Here is a 19,220-nt window from a genome sequence, read left to right on the forward strand (position 1 = left end):
GGTTAAGAAATTGTTTCATGTTCTTGTTTTTAATTCAAGGTTAATGAAAACGACTCCTCTGGCAGTAAAGCGACGATTACGTGGCTCTGGCGCTGAGTCCCCTGCTATCCTCTCCTTGCCGAACACCCGTTCTTCCCTTTTATCAAGATCTGCTGTGTGTGTGTGTGTGTGTGTGTGTGTGTGAGGGAATATTAGCGTGTATTTCGCCTCTGATAATTATGCCATTATGTATGGGCTCAGATGGTGCAAAATTGCACACAGGTTGCCATAGCAACTTTATGAGACGTCGGTCCAAGTTTTGAGCACGTTCAAACAAGGCGTGGCTTCTTCGAGTGAGTGAGCGAGAGATGGGTTATAGTAGAGAAGCTGAGAGACGCGATGGATGCTGGAGCCGTCCTGCTCTGGCTTGAAGCTTTGTTCGTTTACAGTCCGTTTATTGCGCCTTCGGTCTCAGTTTATTAACACCGTCCTTAAATCAACCAACAACATGGCTACGGTGGTCTTCCTCCGACGATTTATTTAATTTAATTTTTTGAGTTAATTTTTTCATAGCGACGCTGAACACAACGGTGATAGAAGAAGAAGATAGACTGAATTTGTTCTCCATACAAAGGCTTGGAGAGGCCCACATCTCAACATCATGATCTAGCACATGCCCAGGACTGCTCGTAGGTGCTTTTGGACGGACGTGTGATGGTTTTCCTGGATATGGAGCCTGCTGTGTGCTGTAAGGATCAGAGCAAGGAAAAGGCTCGATGGACTCTGCTGAAAACAGCTCAGGACACATCCGTATAACTGGCGTTTGGAGCGAAATGACTAACACCAAGGCATCGCTTGTTTGTATGGACAGTGTAAGAAAACGACTGAGGTAAAAGGAGGAAAAGACTGAACAAATAAAGACTTCACAAGCAAATAGCGAGCTTTAGACTACTGACATGGCTGCACCTCAAACGTACAAGGCTGTGAACCAGTCCGCCTATTTAACAGATAGGAGGAAAACATAACAGGTGAGGACTAAACGTATTTAGCTGATATTCAGTTTTAATGATGTTTAATTAAAGATTTTGTTTCTAATAGCACAAGGGTACAACTGCTAACTAGCTTTGTAGTATAGTAAACAGATTTTCTTTTAATATTCCAACACTACCTTAGAAGTTATGTCTTTTCCAAATCACTGTAGCTACAGGGGTATACTTTAAAAAAAAGTTACCAATATGAAAAAAAAGAAGCAAAAAAATGACAGAGGGAAGCACAAACTCATCGACAGATATGCATTTCAATTTGAAATGTGTATTATATGTATTTATTAATGCATTAAATAAAAACAGGCAACAGGTGGCTCCACTTTGAACTAGCATCTTACAGTTTTGATCAAACAGTGAATCCCAGTTTGATTCTGTAGAAAGTTCTTTCTTACTGTATAAACTTTATAAACAAAGAAAGGAAATGCAAAACATCTCAAACAAAATGATCTACAAAACTAAAACAAAACAGAGCAGGAGGCTTATCCAGATAAGCTTGTCGACAATTTCTTAATTAAAATGGTTACTATATACAAATATACATATACAAATGCATAGATGTGCATGCATGTGTACAGATACATCTTTGAACCTACAGACAAATACTTTTTCATATCACCAATATAATGATATTCTCATTCTATACAATAGCACAGCTCATAATGTGAATATCTAATCTCTTTTATTTTTATACACATAAAATATGTATTGCTTATATTTATCTTAAATTGTGCAATATTTTTACTTTCTTTAATTTCTTTGTCTGGGCTGTTCGACAAAGTCACTCCACAAACTGATATGCACATGTTTTTAAGAGCATTGGCTGCACATGGCTGCTTTAAATTGCATTTTCTGCTCACGCCGTACCTTCCCTCTCTATTCTTAAATAAATTCAGAATATTACTTGGAAACATAGTATTTCTTGTTTTGAACATCACCTGTGTGGTTTTAAATTGTACTAAATTCACGAATTTCATAACTTGTGGTTTCAAAAAAGGTTTATTTGTGTGTTCACAATCCCAAACATTGTGTCCTTATTGCTCTTTTTTGCATCGTGCATGTTTTTTGTAAAGATGTTGTTCTGTGTTGTGTAACAGCTAAAACAGATTCATATAACAGTTTGGCTATAACTGCAAGAATATGTACTGATGATGCTTTCCTGGAGTCAATCTAAGAACCACTCAATGAGGTCACAGTCCTTAAAGCTGGGCTTTATTTCATGCAGGTCACTGTGGAGCGTTATTGAAATGGCTTTTACGTAAAGACAGAAAGGCTCTATGACGCAGCAGGCATGGAGTGCTCACAGAGCTATTTACAAACAAAAAATGTCCAACAAAATGGACCATACCACTATTAAGCAGCCAGTTTAACAGTGGCGTGGTCCATGTGGTTTCCTTTCCCGTGTTGATGGTCTTGGAGACAGTGAGAATAAAGACCACGATTAAATGAGTTATCAGCAGCTACTTTAGCAATCATTAAACCAACATAGAGACTCTAACCTAAAACTGTGTCTGAAGCAAGGGATGTGGCTTTTTTTTCTTTCTTCCTTCATTAACAGAGTTGCCTTTGAGGACGGGCCTGCAGGATAGTGTGCCTTTTCCATCTTTTATGCCTTCATAGAAATAAACACCCGTGCAAATTTGCATGAGACTGTCACCAAAATGCAGCAGCCAACTGAATGAATCGAGAGCAGAAAGTTACTGATGCACTCCATTTACACAAGGAATAGCACCGATAGTACCCCTGCTTCCTGAGATCTCAGGCCCCTCTCAGTCTGACAACGGCATCGACAGAACTGATATGAATTCTTAGAACTGACTGCTATTAGTGGTGTAGTGACACATTCAGGCCTTTTACAACAGCTCACCCAGGGGATGAAACAAAAATACAATAACTCTTGTTAAACATGAATTTTTTTTTATCAAATTAAACTATAGTGTTGCTAATTAGTTTTATTCACATTTCTTTACATTTAATAAAATAATTTGTTGATCTAATGTAAGGCCATGTGAAACCTTTCAAAGGCCTTCTTTGCACCTAAAGACAGAAAAGCTTTTTTTGGTTTTTTATTAATGTTATATACCCTGCCTTCCATTTCTCAGTTTTTTGTTTTACCAGGACTAGTGTAAAGTCTTTATATAATGCTTTAACAAAAAAAAAAAAATTTAATTATACAAATCAGTTTGAAAACCATCTGGTCCCACTTGTTTGCAGATTTTATACTTAACACCTAATTCCAATTTCTTCTTTGGCAATTTCTGCTACAGGTTTTCATCAATTGCTCTAAAGATTCAGTTTATTTCAACAGGCTCTGTAATAGTAATGTCGTTTTCTCTGGTCCCCTCCCCAATCAGACCAGGAGTGACATGTTTAGCCGCATGTTCTCCTTAAATTGCTGGCTCTCTGAGTGGTCTCCAAAAAACCATGTGGGCTTCACAGATAATTGGGAAACTTTCTGGAGGAAACCTGGTCTTGTTAGGAGAGATGGCATCCATCCCACTTTGGATGGAGCAGCTCTCATTTCTAGAAATCTGGCCAAATTTATGACCCCCCCCCCCCAAAAAAAAAAAAAAAAAATATGAATATCCAGAGTCCAGGAAACAGAGTTGCAGTCTTAGGCTGTGTCCCAATCCAGCGACCGCATGCTGTAGTACGAGAAGTGTGGAAGTGAGAGGCTTGTGAAATGGGACGGTCTGGCCTTCGTCATGCTGCTCAGGTTGCCTAGCAACCATGATAGTAACTGCGAGAAACGTTTCATACAGCTTTGTGTGACAGAAATGAAGGAGAAAAAACTTTTTTTGTTCATTCATTTTTTTTTTTATGACATCACTTTGATTAGTTGAGTATCTGAGGCTGAGACCACGGGACTGTAAAACATGATTGTTGGGCTTCATTTCTGTACTGAACAGTCATTTCAAGATTAGTTAGTAAATAACAATTAGCTCATGTTGTTCATGAGACTAAAGTCATCTGACTTTTCTCAAATCTCACTTACATATAATATGGCCAATATTATATTCATTTATTACAGCAGTAATAAATCATAATAATCTGACAATAATAATAATCTGACATATGTGTAAAAAGAAAATGTACGAGCTGTGAAAACTGTTGCTGATAGAATGAAGAGTAGACTGATATATGAAATATTCCTTTATTGGGTGAGAAAATCAGACCATGTCATAACTGCTTTAAGTCACACAGAATAGACATCAGAGCCTTAAACAGGCTGACGTCTGCTAAATGGGTCAAACTGGGCAGAAAGTCTACAAACACATAACATCCTTATAGAATATGATGTAACACTATAGATCAACTTACCTCAGAATATATATTAAACCCAAGTTAGTACAAACATCGCTAATGTCACATAACTTTGCCGACATGTGGCCAACAGGAATGTTTTAATGTTCTACATTATTAAACATTCGCACATAAATAAGTGACATAATATTCAGTACTTACTTTTAAAAGTTTACTCTTCAGCCGCTCCGCTTCAGCTGTCTGCCGTATTTTTCGGCAAAATTATCCACACCCACCGCCGCGCTATGAATTGTGGGATATATGAGACCACGAAGTGTACACCGGAACACACTTCAAATTTGGGGAAATCGACGGCGCATTTGGAGTACACTTCGGATTGGGATAGCCGTCGTCGCGACGCTGTGACGTAATAGGTCTCAAAATGCGTGCGGTCGCTGGATTGGGACTCAGCCTTACACGCCTCTCTGCAGCTTCTCTCCTCCTGCTACCCCCCCAAAACCCCATCTCCATTGAGACTGTGTCAGCTCCCAAACAGACAAAAAACAAACTAAAAACCAGCAAAAACAACTTAAACATAAAAATCCAGTATCCACATCTGAACCAAAGAGTAAAACAGTGAAATGTGGATTATTACATGTTAGGTCTCTCCTCCAAGTCTGTTAGTAAATGATCAATAATTGATCAACACATCGATTTACTCTGCCTTACAGAAACCTGGTTGCAGCAGTGAAAACTTTGTGTCCACAATTTTTTGAACAATAATTTCTCCATCTTGTTCTTTAGGGTTATTTCCATGGTGACCAACCTCATGGCTACCGCTACAGAGACCATAGTGCAAACCACAGGAAACCTGTCAGACCATAAAGACCAAAGAGGAAGTGAATTTGGTCGTACCCATCAGGAACTAAACCCGTCTGTGCTGAGTGCTGCTGAGAGTAACTCTGTTCTCCATGGAATCATAGTGGCAGCTCAGGCACTGATACTGCTGTCTGTATTCCTTCTCTCCTGTCTTGGTAACTCAGCAGTTGTCGTCGTTATCATCAAGCACAGGCAACTTCGAACAGTGACTAATGCTTTTATCATGTCGCTGTCGCTATCGGACTTCCTCACGGCTGTCTTGTGTCTGCCATTCTCTTTTGTTATGCTTTTCAGTAAGGATGGAGTCTGGATGTTTGGGGATCGTTTCTGTGTTACCAATGGGTGTTTGAACACCTGCTTTGGTATTATCGCCACCCTGACAATGACTTTGATATCCTTTGATAGGTACTATTCCATTGTCAGACAACCACAGGCTAAAATAGGCAGACAGAAAGCAGCCCAGTTATTGATTGCAGTGTGGATAACTGCTGTCATTTTCTCTCTGCCTTGGTATCTGGTAGTCCGAACACCTAAAGAAATCCATAAGCAAGGTTTTTACCACTGCATGTATGTGTTCCACTCTGGCACCTCACTCATGGGAACAGCTTATAGCATCTGTCTGATCATTGTATGTTATTTATTGCCTTTTTGCCTGATGTGTTTTTGTCATTACAACATTTGTAAGACTGTTCGGCTCTCAGAAATACGAGTCAGGCCTGTGACCACATATGCATACTTACTTCGATTTTACAGTGAAATGCGAACAGCCACCACGGTTCTAATAATGATTGTTTTCATTATTTTTTGCCGGGGGCCATATTGTCTAATGGGGCTAGTTACTGCTATAGGGGACTACACATTTAATCCTGCAATGGACACAGTGGCCATTTGGCTAGCTTGGGCAAATGGAGCCATTAACCCTCTGATCTATGCTCTGAGGAACCCAAATATAGCCATGTTACTGGGACGCAGTAGAGAGGAGGGCTATCGGACCAGAAATATTGCTGCATACCTCTCCAGCCAAACTCAGAACCACGAGGCCCGGTTTAACAATGCAGAGAGGATAAAAGATCGCTACCTGAGTCGCGCAGGGCTTAACAGCCAGCTGTTGACTTCGAGTCCTGGAAAAACAGGAGGGGGAGGAGAAGTGTCAATGTGGGCTTGTAAAAACCCTGCTGTGTACTTCTGTAAGGACACTCAGCAAAATACTGCATCACTGCCAAACTCAGTTGGCGCTCAAAAGACAAAGAGACCTGACACGAGCCTTTGAGATTGTAGAGTTTGCATTATCTAAGAGTTGGTTTCATCATAAGTGTTATTGGTATGAATCAAGATTTGTTTTAAAGACTTGATACTGTGTATGACTCCTGAGACCAAAACTCTTATGTTTATGATTAACATTGTGCTCCAGGTATGAACAACACAAAGAACAATTTGAGTTGTTCATACTAAAATGATCATATTTACACTGTGCAAGTATCATCTTGGATGATACCATTAGGTCCTCTCAAACATACTAATTTAAACTGACTGAAATGAGTATGTTCTTGTTCTGTGACACAGAATGCTAAAGGGTGCAAAATAGCTCATGTCTGAGTTTGAACATCTTTATATCTGTTCTTAATCTTAAATGTGCCACACAGCATATGTACTGTTCACGTCATTTTCCCTGTCCCCACCAGCAAATTAAGATTGTCTATTGTTTGTTTAGCATATTAAAGCAACATAATTAGATACCACTCTCCTAATATCCCTACCTATCAGTGGCTCCAACATGACTTTTGTTGGAGCCACTGATAGGTCAGTCAGACCAGGAAGCAGCATTGCGGCATTTTTCCACAAATGCTTCAAAAAGATATTCATTACAGAGCTGGCTATCAAACTGCTACTCTGGGGAAGCCTGTTAATGTGCCCGTTAACACGCGGCATACTACTGCCATGCAGTAACAATGGCTCATAAACCACAATGTGAGCCTGCTAGATTGTGAACACAACATATTCAGTAAATAATTCTACGACTGATTTCTCCTCTAAGCCTCTCTTGTGATGAATTTAGTGTTATAATAAAATTGATAGTTGAGTATAGGTAGTAGGCATTAGCCTCCTGTTGCGTGGCCTGTCTGACCTCGAAAGTACTTTCCGAAGGTAAAATATGTGAACTTCTGAATAATGCACATTTGTAAATTTAAACAGCATGTGGTATCTACAAACATTTGTGTACAATGATGGTACAGCTTCTGAAATATTGATGTTTTAAAGTCCATAAAATTAAAATACTAAAGAAAAGAAAAAGGGTCTTGTTAAAACTCCAAAAGTTGATTCTGTTCATCTGGACGTAGCGTCCAGATGAACAGAATCAACTTTTGGAGATTTACTTACCTGGATGATTGAGAATGCATCAAGAGGTGTTACTAAATGTGTGTGTGCTACATTGTTAGTAGCCTTTGTGTACTTTTTTTTTTTTTAAATGAGGTGGCATTTCTGAATTATTTCCTGACTCAGACATTTTAGTTCCCAGCATTACAAAGCAGTCACACATGATCCTTACCTTGTGAGAGACCGGCATTTCAATACTTACATGTATTCTAATGATGGTGATGCCACTCTCATATACACCAAAACAATTTATTTCCTGAAGAAAATGCAGTGTGAATGCTGATAGATGAATGTTTTGAGCTGAAATGTAATAATTTCTAACTAATAAGTTAGAAATGTTGAATGAGCTGCAATAAACCAAATCATTCAGCTAAAAGTGCAGAACTGTTGAAAGTTCACATAGAAGTTGGAAAGTAGCTGGACACCTTTAAAATGTACAGTACATTAGAAAAAGCTGACTAATGACAAAAGAAAATTTAGAGTCAGAAACCATCTGAATGAATATTGAAAGCTCACATTCTTTAAATCACTAGAAGTGTGGAATTGTGTATTTTAAATTTCTAAACTGAAGCATCTTAAATTCTTAAAATAAAAACAATATTTGCATGTCTGCTCTAATCCGCTGTGTGTGTAGATCAGTGGCTTCTTCTGAAACTGAAGTGATGGACAACAGCCTCTTGCCAGAGGACAATGTGATAAACAGTTCATGTGAGGGGTCGTCAGCATCGTCTTAGTAGAGATGATGACATGCTGCTTTCTGCTTTTGTTGCTTCCTCTCAAACAGGAAGTCAGAGATCCACCTGAAAGTGGGACTAAAGTCCTGAAAAAGTAGCCTGGCATAAGTTCCCGCAGAGTCCAGATTCTTTGTCGAGAAAGAGCTCATTCAAATCTTTGGAAAGTTATCAACTGACACTAATGAACCGTGTGTGTGTGTGTGTGTGTGTGTGTGTGTGTGTGTGTGTGTGTGTGTGTAGGTACATGTGAGTGTGTGTGTTTGTGTTTGGGGGTGTGTTTTTGTGACCTCCTGCCCCCAAAAGGGTCATAAAAGCAGGAAGTTTACTAAACAAGAAAACAGAACCCTCACATAGGATGTCCCATAATAAAACACTAGAGCCTCCCCCACCAACAAACTGGCTGGGGAGGTGGTCAGAAACAGATCCTACAGTTTGAACCAAGACTTATAAATTTAAGTACAATAATGGCAACATTTAACAATTTGACTCCAACATAAGCCATAATTCAATTCAATTTTATTTATACAGCGCCAAATCACAACAAAAGTCGCCTCAAGGTGCTTTATATTGTAAGGTAGACCCTACAATAATAGATACAGAGAAAAACCCAACAATCATATGACCCCCTATGAGCAGCACTTTGGCGACAGTGGGAAGGAAAAACTCCCTTTTAACAGGAAGAAACCTCCGACAGAACCAGGCTCAGGGAGGGGCGGGGCCATCTGCTGTGACCGGTTGGGGTGAGAGAGGAAGACAGGATAAAGACATGCTGTGGAAGAGAGACAGAGATTAATAACAAGTATGATTCAGTGCAGAGAGGTCTATTAACACATAGTGACTGAGAAAGGTGACTGGAAAGGAGTAATAAAGCAGTGACGTAGACGTTACACTGCTCTGTCATGGTGAAGAGAGAACCGAGCGTAATCTATGGTGATGAGCTTTATGGACAGTGACGGAAAGAATGAGATGAAATGAGGAAAGGAGCTTTCTCCAATGGGTGGCTGTGCTTTTCCTTATCAACTTACTAAACCATCCATTAGTACTGGTACTACACTAAAGCCTATTAAATACAACAACCAACCCATAATTATTTTAGACGTGTAACATTACAATAGTCGCTGTTACATTCCCTAGGATGATATTAGTTTTTACTTTGTGAAATAATGTCTGGTGTTTTGTCTAAGCGCCACCTCCTCTTGATTAGGAGCTGTTGCCTGAATCAAGCCAATCAGAAATCAGCAGAGCCCCATATAAAGTCCATGGAGCTGTGTTTCTGGTCCTTCTGGCCATTTTGACTGCCATACGTGTGCAGGCTTACATACCTTTGGAATTGTATGTGTATCTTATGTGACTGTGGCCAGACTGCCTGTAGGGGAGAGCTGCCTTTGCTTTGTGAATCCTTGTTTTCTCCTGTTTATGTGCTGGTTAGGTAGGTTATTGTTGTAGGTTGTATATTTGTTTTCTTTGGAATTAGGTAAGTTCCTTTTATTTTCTATTAGGGATGTTTTGTCTGTTATGTTGGCTTTAGCTCTCCCTGAAGTTAAATGTCAGTCTGAACCAGAGCATTAAACTAGGAGGAAATAAACCTTTAAAAACTGCCATCTTGACTCCTCAATCACTGCTTTAACTTTATATTAGTCCATCCTATCCCTAGCCTGATAGCTAAAGTTAACTTTAAAAGGCAGTTACAATTAATATCTTAAATTCACATGTTTTTTCATATACATTTGTAAGTCAGCACAAACTAACTACTTGGCCAAGCTTAAAATAAATTCAATCATATTAAGATTACTATCTCAAGTTATCCTACATCATACCTTATGAACAAATCATCTCAGTCAAATCAGGCCTGGAAAGGTGGAAGAATGGACCATAGAGTTTTCACCTCCTTACCTATGAAATAAGCATGATGAAAAGGACTTAGGTCCTATGAACTTTTAAGGATGTTTTGTTTATGGCAAATATCACAAATATCATTATTTTGGACACAAACTGTAATCTTGATTATTTAACAAGGTGATTAAGTTAAACATTTACTCAACTTTAAAAATATATATTTCTAAACAATTAAATTTCCTGAAATTTAAATTCAAATAAAAGAATTACCATCTAGCCCTGCAGGCTGGTCAAAAAATTCTCTCCACCACTTCTTGTCGGTTGGTTAGCTATCACCAGTTTGTCCATCTGTACCTGGAAGTCCCATAGGATCTTAGCTCAGTCATTGTGAACCACCCTAGAGGGCATACCCCTTTTAGACCTAGGTACTTCCAGGTTATACTTAGCACAAATGTTCCTGTACACCAGCCACCAGCCGCTGTATGTCGTTCTTACTAGTACAGCCAGGTTCTGCTATGTTCCCTAGCAACTATGAAATTAGTGGCTAATAATGTTTTATACAGCATTGTTTCAGGTGGCTGTGGCTCAGGTGGTAGAGCAGCTCAGCTACTGATCGGAAGGTTGGTGGTTCGATCCTTGGCTTCCCCAGTCTGCATGCCAAATATCCTTGGGCAAGATACTAACCCCAAGTTGCTCTCCGATGCGTTCATCGTGTGAATGTAGTTTAGTTTGCACTTGTGTTTAGATTAGAAGTGAATGAGGCATGTTGTATACAGCGCTTTGAGGAGAGTAGAAAAGCGCTGTATAAGAATCAGACCATTTACCATGTTTTACATAAATAAAGCAGGAAATCTTCATTTTATCTAATTTGTCTTACTTTAGTTGACATGTTTCATTGGTATAAAATGCATCTGAGGCTGAGAGACCATGGGACTGTAAAAACGTGATTAGGCTGCAACAGTAAATTTAACATTAGCTAGTAAACAGCAGTTAGCTAATGTAGTTCATGAGACTAGAGTCTGTTACACTGGTATTATAATGGAAATATAATATGGAAATATAATATGGCCATCATTACATTTTTTATTTTAACATATGAAATATATTTAATCCAAATTTTACAGCAGCGAAATGTAACTCTGTTTCAAATACTAAAGTTTAGTAAAAATTCAAGGAGCATTTATTTCTGTTTGATATCACTCTTTATCTTCTCACAAACAAATATGTCACAGCTTATATACGGCTGTATTATATATACACTACCAGTCAAAAGTGTGGACACACCTTCTCATTTATTGGACTTTCTTTATTTTAATGACTATTTACATTGGAAAATTCTCAGTGAATGCATCAAAACTATGTAGTAAACAAAAAAGTGTGAAAAAACATGTTTCATATTTTAGATTCTTCAAATTGGTCACACTTTGCTTTGATTACTGCTTTGCACACTCTTGGCATTTGCTCAGTGACTCGATGAGGTTCATTCATTGATGCCTTCAGCAAAAATCTGCAACACAAATAGTAATGAACATACAGAAAAACCATTAAATGAGAAGGTGCGTACAAACTTTTGACTGGTTTTGACTTGTTCTTTAGCACCACTCCATTTATCTAAAACATTTTAGTTCAGGGGCCACATGGAGAAAAGTCTATTCTCAAGTGGGCCGGACTGGTAAAATCATTGTATATATAACTTAAAAACAACAACTTCAGATTGTTTTCTTTGTTTTAATACGATCAACATAAAAATAAAGCTAGAGCCTGCGGACAGTATGTTCAAAATAGTACAGGCACAACATAGCTAATAATCATAAAACATCTCAGAGTTATTTGAAAATTCTGAGGACAAAGAACACACAAACACACAGTGCCTCAGTGATTCACAGAACTGTTTCACAGATCACAGAACTACATCAGGGTGTCTCATGCAGCACTTTCAGTGGGGTTGCATAGTTTATTTGACTCCTGATACCTGGCATCTTTTAGCTTTCACCAGCTCGTCAATATCAGGCTTCACATCCTGAGCGGCAGCTAACTTCAGGATGTGATTCAAGTGCCTGTGCGTGAGCCTTGAGCGCAGTTTTGTTTTATTTATGCTCATTACAGAGAAAACTTGCTCACAAAGATACGTGGTTCTGAATATGCACAACAGTTTTGCAGCGAGGGCTGTCAAGTTGGGGTAACCTGGCAAGAGATTCTGATAGAATGTGTTCAAGCCAGCTGCGGCAAATTTGCCCTTCAAATCCGAGTCACGCTGCAAGTCTATTATTTCAAGTTGGATCCGGACGGGCAGATCAAAGGGATTCACGGTGAACGGCGAGCAAAAAACTTTGAAGTCTTTCCCCAGTTCACCAAAAATCTGAAATCGTTGCTCAAACTCTAGTAACAGTCCCGTTATTTTATCTTTAAACCGCTTCATATCTGCCACACTTTGGAAGTGAGCTGCATCACCACCAGCGAGCTGCGTCTCCCACAATAACAGCTTCAACTTGAAAGAACGTATGCTGTCATAATACTGCGTGACAACTTTGTTGCGTCCTTGCAGCTGTTTGTTCAAGTTATTCAGGTGCTCTGCAACATCCACCATAAATGCAAGGTCCTGCATCCATTCTGCGGAATGAAATTCTAACACTGGTTTGCCCTTTTCTTCCATAAACTGTTCAATTTCTTCTCGTAAATCAAAGAAACGCCTCAGCACAGCACCTCGGCTCAACCATCTTACCTCAGTGTGGTAACGCAGGCCATAGATGTGGTCTTTCTCTCTGAGAAGACTGTCAAACTGACGGTGATTGAGGCTTCTGGATGAAATTGACAGTTTGGATGACCACCTTCATGACGTTATCCATTTTCAGTGACTTGCAACACAAAGCCTCCTGGTGCAAAATACAGTGAAAAGTCCAAAAACCACGTCCTCCATTTGCAGATTGCACTTTATCTCTGAACTTTTTTACAACGCCTGCTTTCTTCCCGATCATTGAGGGCGCACCAGGCTGACAGCGCGGGACCAGTCCACTCCGACCCTGTCCAGCGCGCCGATATGTGGGGTGAAAATATCAGCTGCGGTCGTTGTATCTGCTATGGGTACCAACTCCACGAACTCCTCGGTGACGGTCAATGTGTCATCAACTCCGCGGATGAAAATTGCCAGTTGTGCAACATCTGTAATGTCCGTGCCTTCATCAATTGCAACTGAAAACACAATAAATGACTTTATTTTTTGCTTCAACTGGCTGTCCAAGTCCACTGAAAGATCAGAAATCCTGTCGGCAACTGTGTTTCTTGTCAGGCTGATATTTGCAAAGGCCTGGCGCTTTTCAGGGCACACAATCTCCGATGCCTTCATCATACATGTTTTTACAAATTCACCCTCACTAAATGGTTTTGAAGCTAGTGCAATGTCGTTAGCAACGAGGTAGCTAGCTTTCACTGCAGCATCACTGATATCTCGGCTGTGAGTAAACACAGACTGCTGTTTCTTCAGACCCGCCAACAGTTCATTCACCTTCTCTCTTCTCTGCTGTCCTTGAAAGTTGTCATATTTGTGGGCATGAAGACTCACATAGTGGCGACAGAGGTTATATTCTTTCAGCACTTCAACATGCTGGGAACACACCAAGCATACAGCTTTCCCATTCACTTCCGTGAATAAATAGGAGGATGACCATTTTTCTTGGAACACTCTGCACTCTGCATCCACTTTTCTCTTTTTTGACAGAGACATATTGCACATCAGGTTTAAATTTTGCGGGCAAAACAAAGTAGCTCACAATTGCTATTGCGCCACCCAATGGACACAATTGGAACAGCAGTTTCTTTATTTAAAAATTGCTGCTCATTTTTATACTTTACAAAATCATCTCACAGGCCGGATTAAACCCATTTGCGGGCCTGATCCGGCCCGCGGGCCGTACGTTTGACACCCCTGATCTAAAAGCTTACTTAAGTGGGTAAAACGAAAATTCACAAGCTGTGATCAATTGCATCTGACAAAATGAAGAGTAGACTGATCTGCTCATAACCTCTCCAACAAATATGAATGAAAACACATAGCATCCTTGTAAAATATGATGTAATTTGATCTTTTTCCACCACTACCTGCATTCCAAATATTGTATTTTTGTGAGACATGTATGCCACTCTAAAATGATCACAGATCCATCCGTGGCGACCCCCGGCGCCTGTCTCCTCGCTTCCATCACACCTCCCCCGCGCTTCCTTATCTCCAGCCTAAACTACACTCCTTTATAGCGGCATGGTCAATGATGGTGCGTGCTGTCTGGGAAGACAAACTGTACAAACCATGGCACATGTGGTCTGTCGCCCCTGGTGGAGGTTCTTGTGCAGACAAAAACAAAACAAAAGCAGCATTCAAGACTGCGAATCACTAACAGCTTGATTGATTTGGCCTTTTTTAAACAAATAATTTATACCACAAGGCTTTACGTAGAAATAAACTGTGTTTGTAAACCAGTTTCATTACGATTTAACTTATCCGTTGCGCTGTTTACTTCTTGTATTTAGGCACTGTGTGCTGTGCAGCGTTCACGAGCGCGCATATCACAGACGTATCTAGCCACTGCGCGAGCTGTTGGTGTCTACTTCCTGAATTCAGAGCAACAGATGAGTAAGGCAGCTCGGCAGGACTCCCCCAAGGTTTTTTTTTTCTGATAAAAACACGATAAACCTCGGTTTGTAAGTCCAGCGTCGTCGGCTTGCTTCGAGGAGTGTCGGCTCTCTGCCACGATGGTGGAGACTCTAGCTGGGTGTATGTTTGAGGACATCCAGTACGCAGATATCCAAGTAGAAGCGGTAATTTAAAGATATATATTGAAACTAATGTTAGCTCAGCGGTGCTAGAGATCAGTGGCTGAGTTTGGGTCAGCTACGTTTCTGTCTGAGTAAGGCTCGGTTAGACTGTAATGGACCAAAGAAGTCTGAGCTGTTTGTTCGCTTTGAAGGGGTACTGTTCTGAACTGCGAAGTACAGTGAGAGTCTGTCACAAGATATAAAACATGACAGTGTTTACTACTGAATAAACCTGCTAGTAATCATAACGAGGCCCCGGTTTTTAAAGGACACAGTTACTCATATGTGAACTAGTTTAGCTATTTTATATGATACGATGACGACTGATATACAATAAAATGTATTTTTAAAGTAAATGTTACTGTAGTCCCTCTTCTGGTATTAAGGGAAAATAACAACAGAGTATTGTCCCCCGAGTTGGAGCTGTTAATTTTCCATGTTCTTTGTCTTCAGGCTGTTGGCAGAGGGACTTTTGGGGTTGTCTTCAAAGCTGTGTGGAAAGGAAAGGATGTAGCAATCAAGACCATTGAGAGTGACAATGAACGGAATGCTTTCCTTGTTGAGGTACTGTGAATATCCTTTTTTGTGCCCATCTGTTGTACAGTATCACATATCTTAATGTAATAGGAAAAATAACTTTTCATAGGCAGTAAAGCAAATAAAATGTGGACAAGTAGATTTAACCAGATGACACTGAAACACCACATTTGGCTGGAAAGCTCCACTCACTGTGAATGTACTGCCAGCACAGGCTACCTACCTGCTCTGCCTCCAGGCTGTGGCTCAGGACGTAGAGGACGTCACCCACCAATCAGAAGGCTGGTGGTTCTGGCCCTGCCTGCTCCCGCCTGCGTGCCAGCTAAACCCAAGTTGCTCTCCAGTGCATTCATTGGAGTGTGAATGATAGAAAACGCAAACTCCTGGGTTTTCCGTTACAAAACAGCCGATCAGAGTTGGTTCAGTCAACTCTTAATATATTCATATTAAGCTTTCTTTCTCCACTCATCCACGTGCTATCATCAGTGAAGGTCCACAATTACCCAATGCCACGACATATAGTAGATGAAGTGCTGTCTCCCATTTTAATCCAGTGGACCGAGAAACATAAATACCTGTCAGTACTGATACACACTAGATGAACCCATGGCACCATGCAACAGCTTCCCTGAGGCCTACAGCTATCTTTTCTTCTTATCTTCTCCTTGTGTCCCCTAAATGGTGCCACATTTTTAAGGAAAATGCATTTGTTTGTTGAGCAGCAGAGTTGAGTAAATTGAAATACTTGCCAAATCTTCTCTGTCAGTGCTAAATAGCATCTTCTGCTATTGACTCTTGCCAATCAGGTGTCTGATGGGCACCTGAGTAGTGGCATCTGTGCACACAGACCCCACTACAGCGGCCAGTTTTGTCTGCTCCAAACATTCCACATTTAACTGATCTGAATAGGGCCTTCCCCATAGGGCAGCAGGCCCTATTCAAACTCTTGTTCTGCAAAACCAAATTGCAGCATTATTTGATGTGAACCCTACTACCATCTCTTAAATTTAAGGCCAAGTGCCATACAATGGGGGATGTCAAAGACAAGCCGTGAAGTGGGCGTTTCAAGAAGATGACACCACAGTAAGACTATTTTCTCAACCTGCACTTGGGAACCATGGGCAGTCTTCTACAGGTTTGCACAGCACTCTACCCAGATAATCTGGATCAGACTGCACACAGCCAGTCTCCTATCTTATAGGACTGCCAGGAGGCCTGCCCTGACTGTCCTTCACCAACAGGCCCATTTGCTCTGGTGTCAATAACATGTGCACTGAAATCTGTTAATTTCTAAGAAAGACAGTATACTCCGTGTTTGGCGTGATTCTATTATGCCACTATGTAAACTACGATGTAAAGAAATTCTTTTCTTCCTTTTTTTTTAAAGTGTGAAACAGAAACTTTTTAGTTTTACTTCAAATTTTCCCAGAAAGGAGGATTACAATGTCTAAAATTGGCCTGACAGTTCCTCCTTTTACAGTCTTCATCTCCACTTTGGGAACGTGTTGGTCAGTGCTTGGAAGGGTTTTGTCTTTGGTTAAAACATCTCCAACCTTCAGAGTTGTTGGTTTTTTTTTTTTCCCCAGTATCCAAAAAATCAAGGCCTTTGTCAGGAAACTAAGGTTCTGCTGTGAGTATGTCAGCTGCCAACCTTTCAGATAATAGAAGACACAAGCCATTTTTTCACAAATATTCCAGAAGCAAATCTGACCAAGTCGATGGTCTAGCACAGGGGTGGGCAACTCCAGGCCTCGAGTGTCCCTGCAGGTTTTATGTGTCCTTGAACCAACACAGCTGATTTAAATGGCTAAATTAGCTCCTCAACATGTCTTGAAGTTCTCCAGAGGCCTGGGCCCTATTTCAGGAAGCCGGTTTAGTGCAAACTCTGAGTAAGTATACCCTGAGTTAACGAAAACTCTGGGTTTTCGGTTTCACAAAGCGAGTTTAGATCAATTCCGAGTGAGTTTCTATGACGACACACTCCGTGAAGCTAACCTATCCCCTAGCAGGTTTACTTCAACTAACCCTGACTTTCTCCGCCTCTTTGTCAGAAACCTGACTGTAGGAAGTGTCAGACATGGCGTGCTCCTTCCTTGAAGAGCCAGTAGATGTTGAAGCCCAAATTCTCCACAGAGCTCTCCGCCGGGAGAGAGTGATTAGAGCGCGTTCAGACATTTTATCATTTCCTGATGATCTCCTGTGTGAACGTTACCGTTTTTCAGCACAATCTATAATTTATTTGAATAACATCCTCAGGCCTAATATTGCTCATGTGACACATCGCGGACATCCTCTCAGTTCTGTACATATTATTTGTATTGCACTTCGGTTTTTTTGCAAACGGGAGCTTTCTGTATAATATTGGTGACGCTGAGCACGTTTCCAAGGCTACCGTCTGTCGGGCAGTCAGGAATGTTACAGTTGCACTGAAACGTCTCCTGTACTCGTTTGTGGTGTTCCCCGGTCATAGACCCACAAGATTTATCAAAGAGGGATTCCACAAAATTGCAGGTATCAGGATGAACGAAACTTAATTCATGATGTGGTGATATTTGAACTACTACTTAAATGTTACATTTATTCTCACGGTTCCCAGGCGTGATTGGCTGTATAGATGGCACTCACATTCCAATCATTGCTCCTTCAGTAAATGAAGGAGACTATGTGAACAGGAAGTCTTTCCACAGCATTAATGTACAGGTACATAGTTCCCTGTAGCATTTCAAACTAACATATTATTTCATTATAGTAATGGATGCTAGTTTGTGTTCTCTGCACTGTGAAGATCATATGTGATGCTGCCAACATTATCACAAATGTGGAAGCCAACTGCTCAGCCTCTGTGAGTGGTGGTGGTGGAGGACCTCCACCTGTTTTTCGGGCCTCCGCTTTTTTTTCTGTTGGCTATAACGGGTCACATTTGAGCATACAGAGTAAGCAAATATGTACTTGTAATGTGCTCAGATAATTTCAATAAGTGCTTACAGAGGGGAAATTAATGTAGCCTCTAACTGCAATTGATTTACATCGGACAAACAGACCAAGCACTATGGCTCATAATGCAATTACACCTTACCTGTTTGGACTATATTTTTATATTTCATTTTTACTTGCTGCCAGGAACGTTTGGGGCCTGTTGGGTTGCACCTGCGCTCACATCACATCACAAAATCAAATGTATAAAATATAAAATAAAATAGAATATAATTAAATAACGTGTTAAATGGGTGGAAATCCCTAGATCAATGTTTAAATTAACACTCATGCATTGACTCTGTCGGCTATGTTTTGCCATGCATGCACCCTTTCTTTTGCAGCTGAGGCTGTGTTACTTTTTTTCCGCGGAATTTGCATGTTATCGGCATATGCTGCCATCAGAATTTCGGCCTCAAGCGCTGTAAAATACATTGACCGCGCCTTCTTTCCCTCCGTCTCCATGGTGACTCGCTTAATCTGTGCTCCACTAATCAGGGCTTTATGTACCCTCGTGCGCGCGCTTAACTTGGGGTTAAAGCAACTCCGCGTTGACTGAACTAATTGTTATCAGCCTTTCTGAAACCGAATATTCCGAGTTGGACAGTTCGGGGTTACTCAACCCTGAGTATCGTTTTTCACTCTGAGTTTTCTAAACCGGCTTCCTGAAATAGGGCCCAGGTAACGAACTAATCATGTGATTCAGGTGTGTTGACCCAAGGTGAGATCTAAAACCTGCAGGACACCGACCCTCGAGGCCTGGAATTGCCCACCCCTGGTCTAGCATGTCTAAAGTCAGAATTCTGACTTTTTT

General features: G+C 40.5%; 2 protein-coding genes across 3 annotated transcripts in view; both read left to right on the top strand.

The window, feature by feature from the left end:
- Positions 1 to 355: 355 nt before the first annotated feature.
- Positions 356 to 19,220, top strand: part of LOC120744634 (mitogen-activated protein kinase kinase kinase 7-like) — a 39,710-nt gene continuing 20,845 nt past the window's right edge. The window contains exons 1-2 of one of the 2 annotated variants that reach the window (XM_040049146.1): positions 356 to 1,007; positions 15,350 to 15,460. Coding sequence is in view for 1 of the 2 variants with exons in the window: in XM_040049145.1 (XP_039905079.1) it covers positions 14,834 to 14,899; positions 15,350 to 15,460 (177 nt within the window). In the remaining variant the exon portion in view is untranslated. Of the gene's footprint in view, positions 1,008 to 14,701; positions 14,900 to 15,349; positions 15,461 to 19,220 lie in introns of those variants that run through there. The other variant, XM_040049145.1, reaches the window with a different exon arrangement.
- Positions 4,571 to 7,473, top strand: LOC120744616 (G-protein coupled receptor 135). The gene is made up of 2 exons (XM_040049117.1): positions 4,571 to 4,692; positions 5,070 to 7,473. Exons 1-2 carry the CDS (start codon positions 4,571 to 4,573, stop codon positions 6,412 to 6,414), a joined length of 1,467 nt encoding a protein of 488 aa, XP_039905051.1. The 3' UTR covers positions 6,415 to 7,473.

The sequence above is a fragment of the Simochromis diagramma genome, unplaced genomic scaffold (assembly GCF_900408965.1).
Source record: "Simochromis diagramma unplaced genomic scaffold, fSimDia1.1 OVJJ01000426.1, whole genome shotgun sequence".
Classification (NCBI taxonomy): domain Eukaryota; kingdom Metazoa; phylum Chordata; class Actinopteri; order Cichliformes; family Cichlidae; genus Simochromis; species Simochromis diagramma.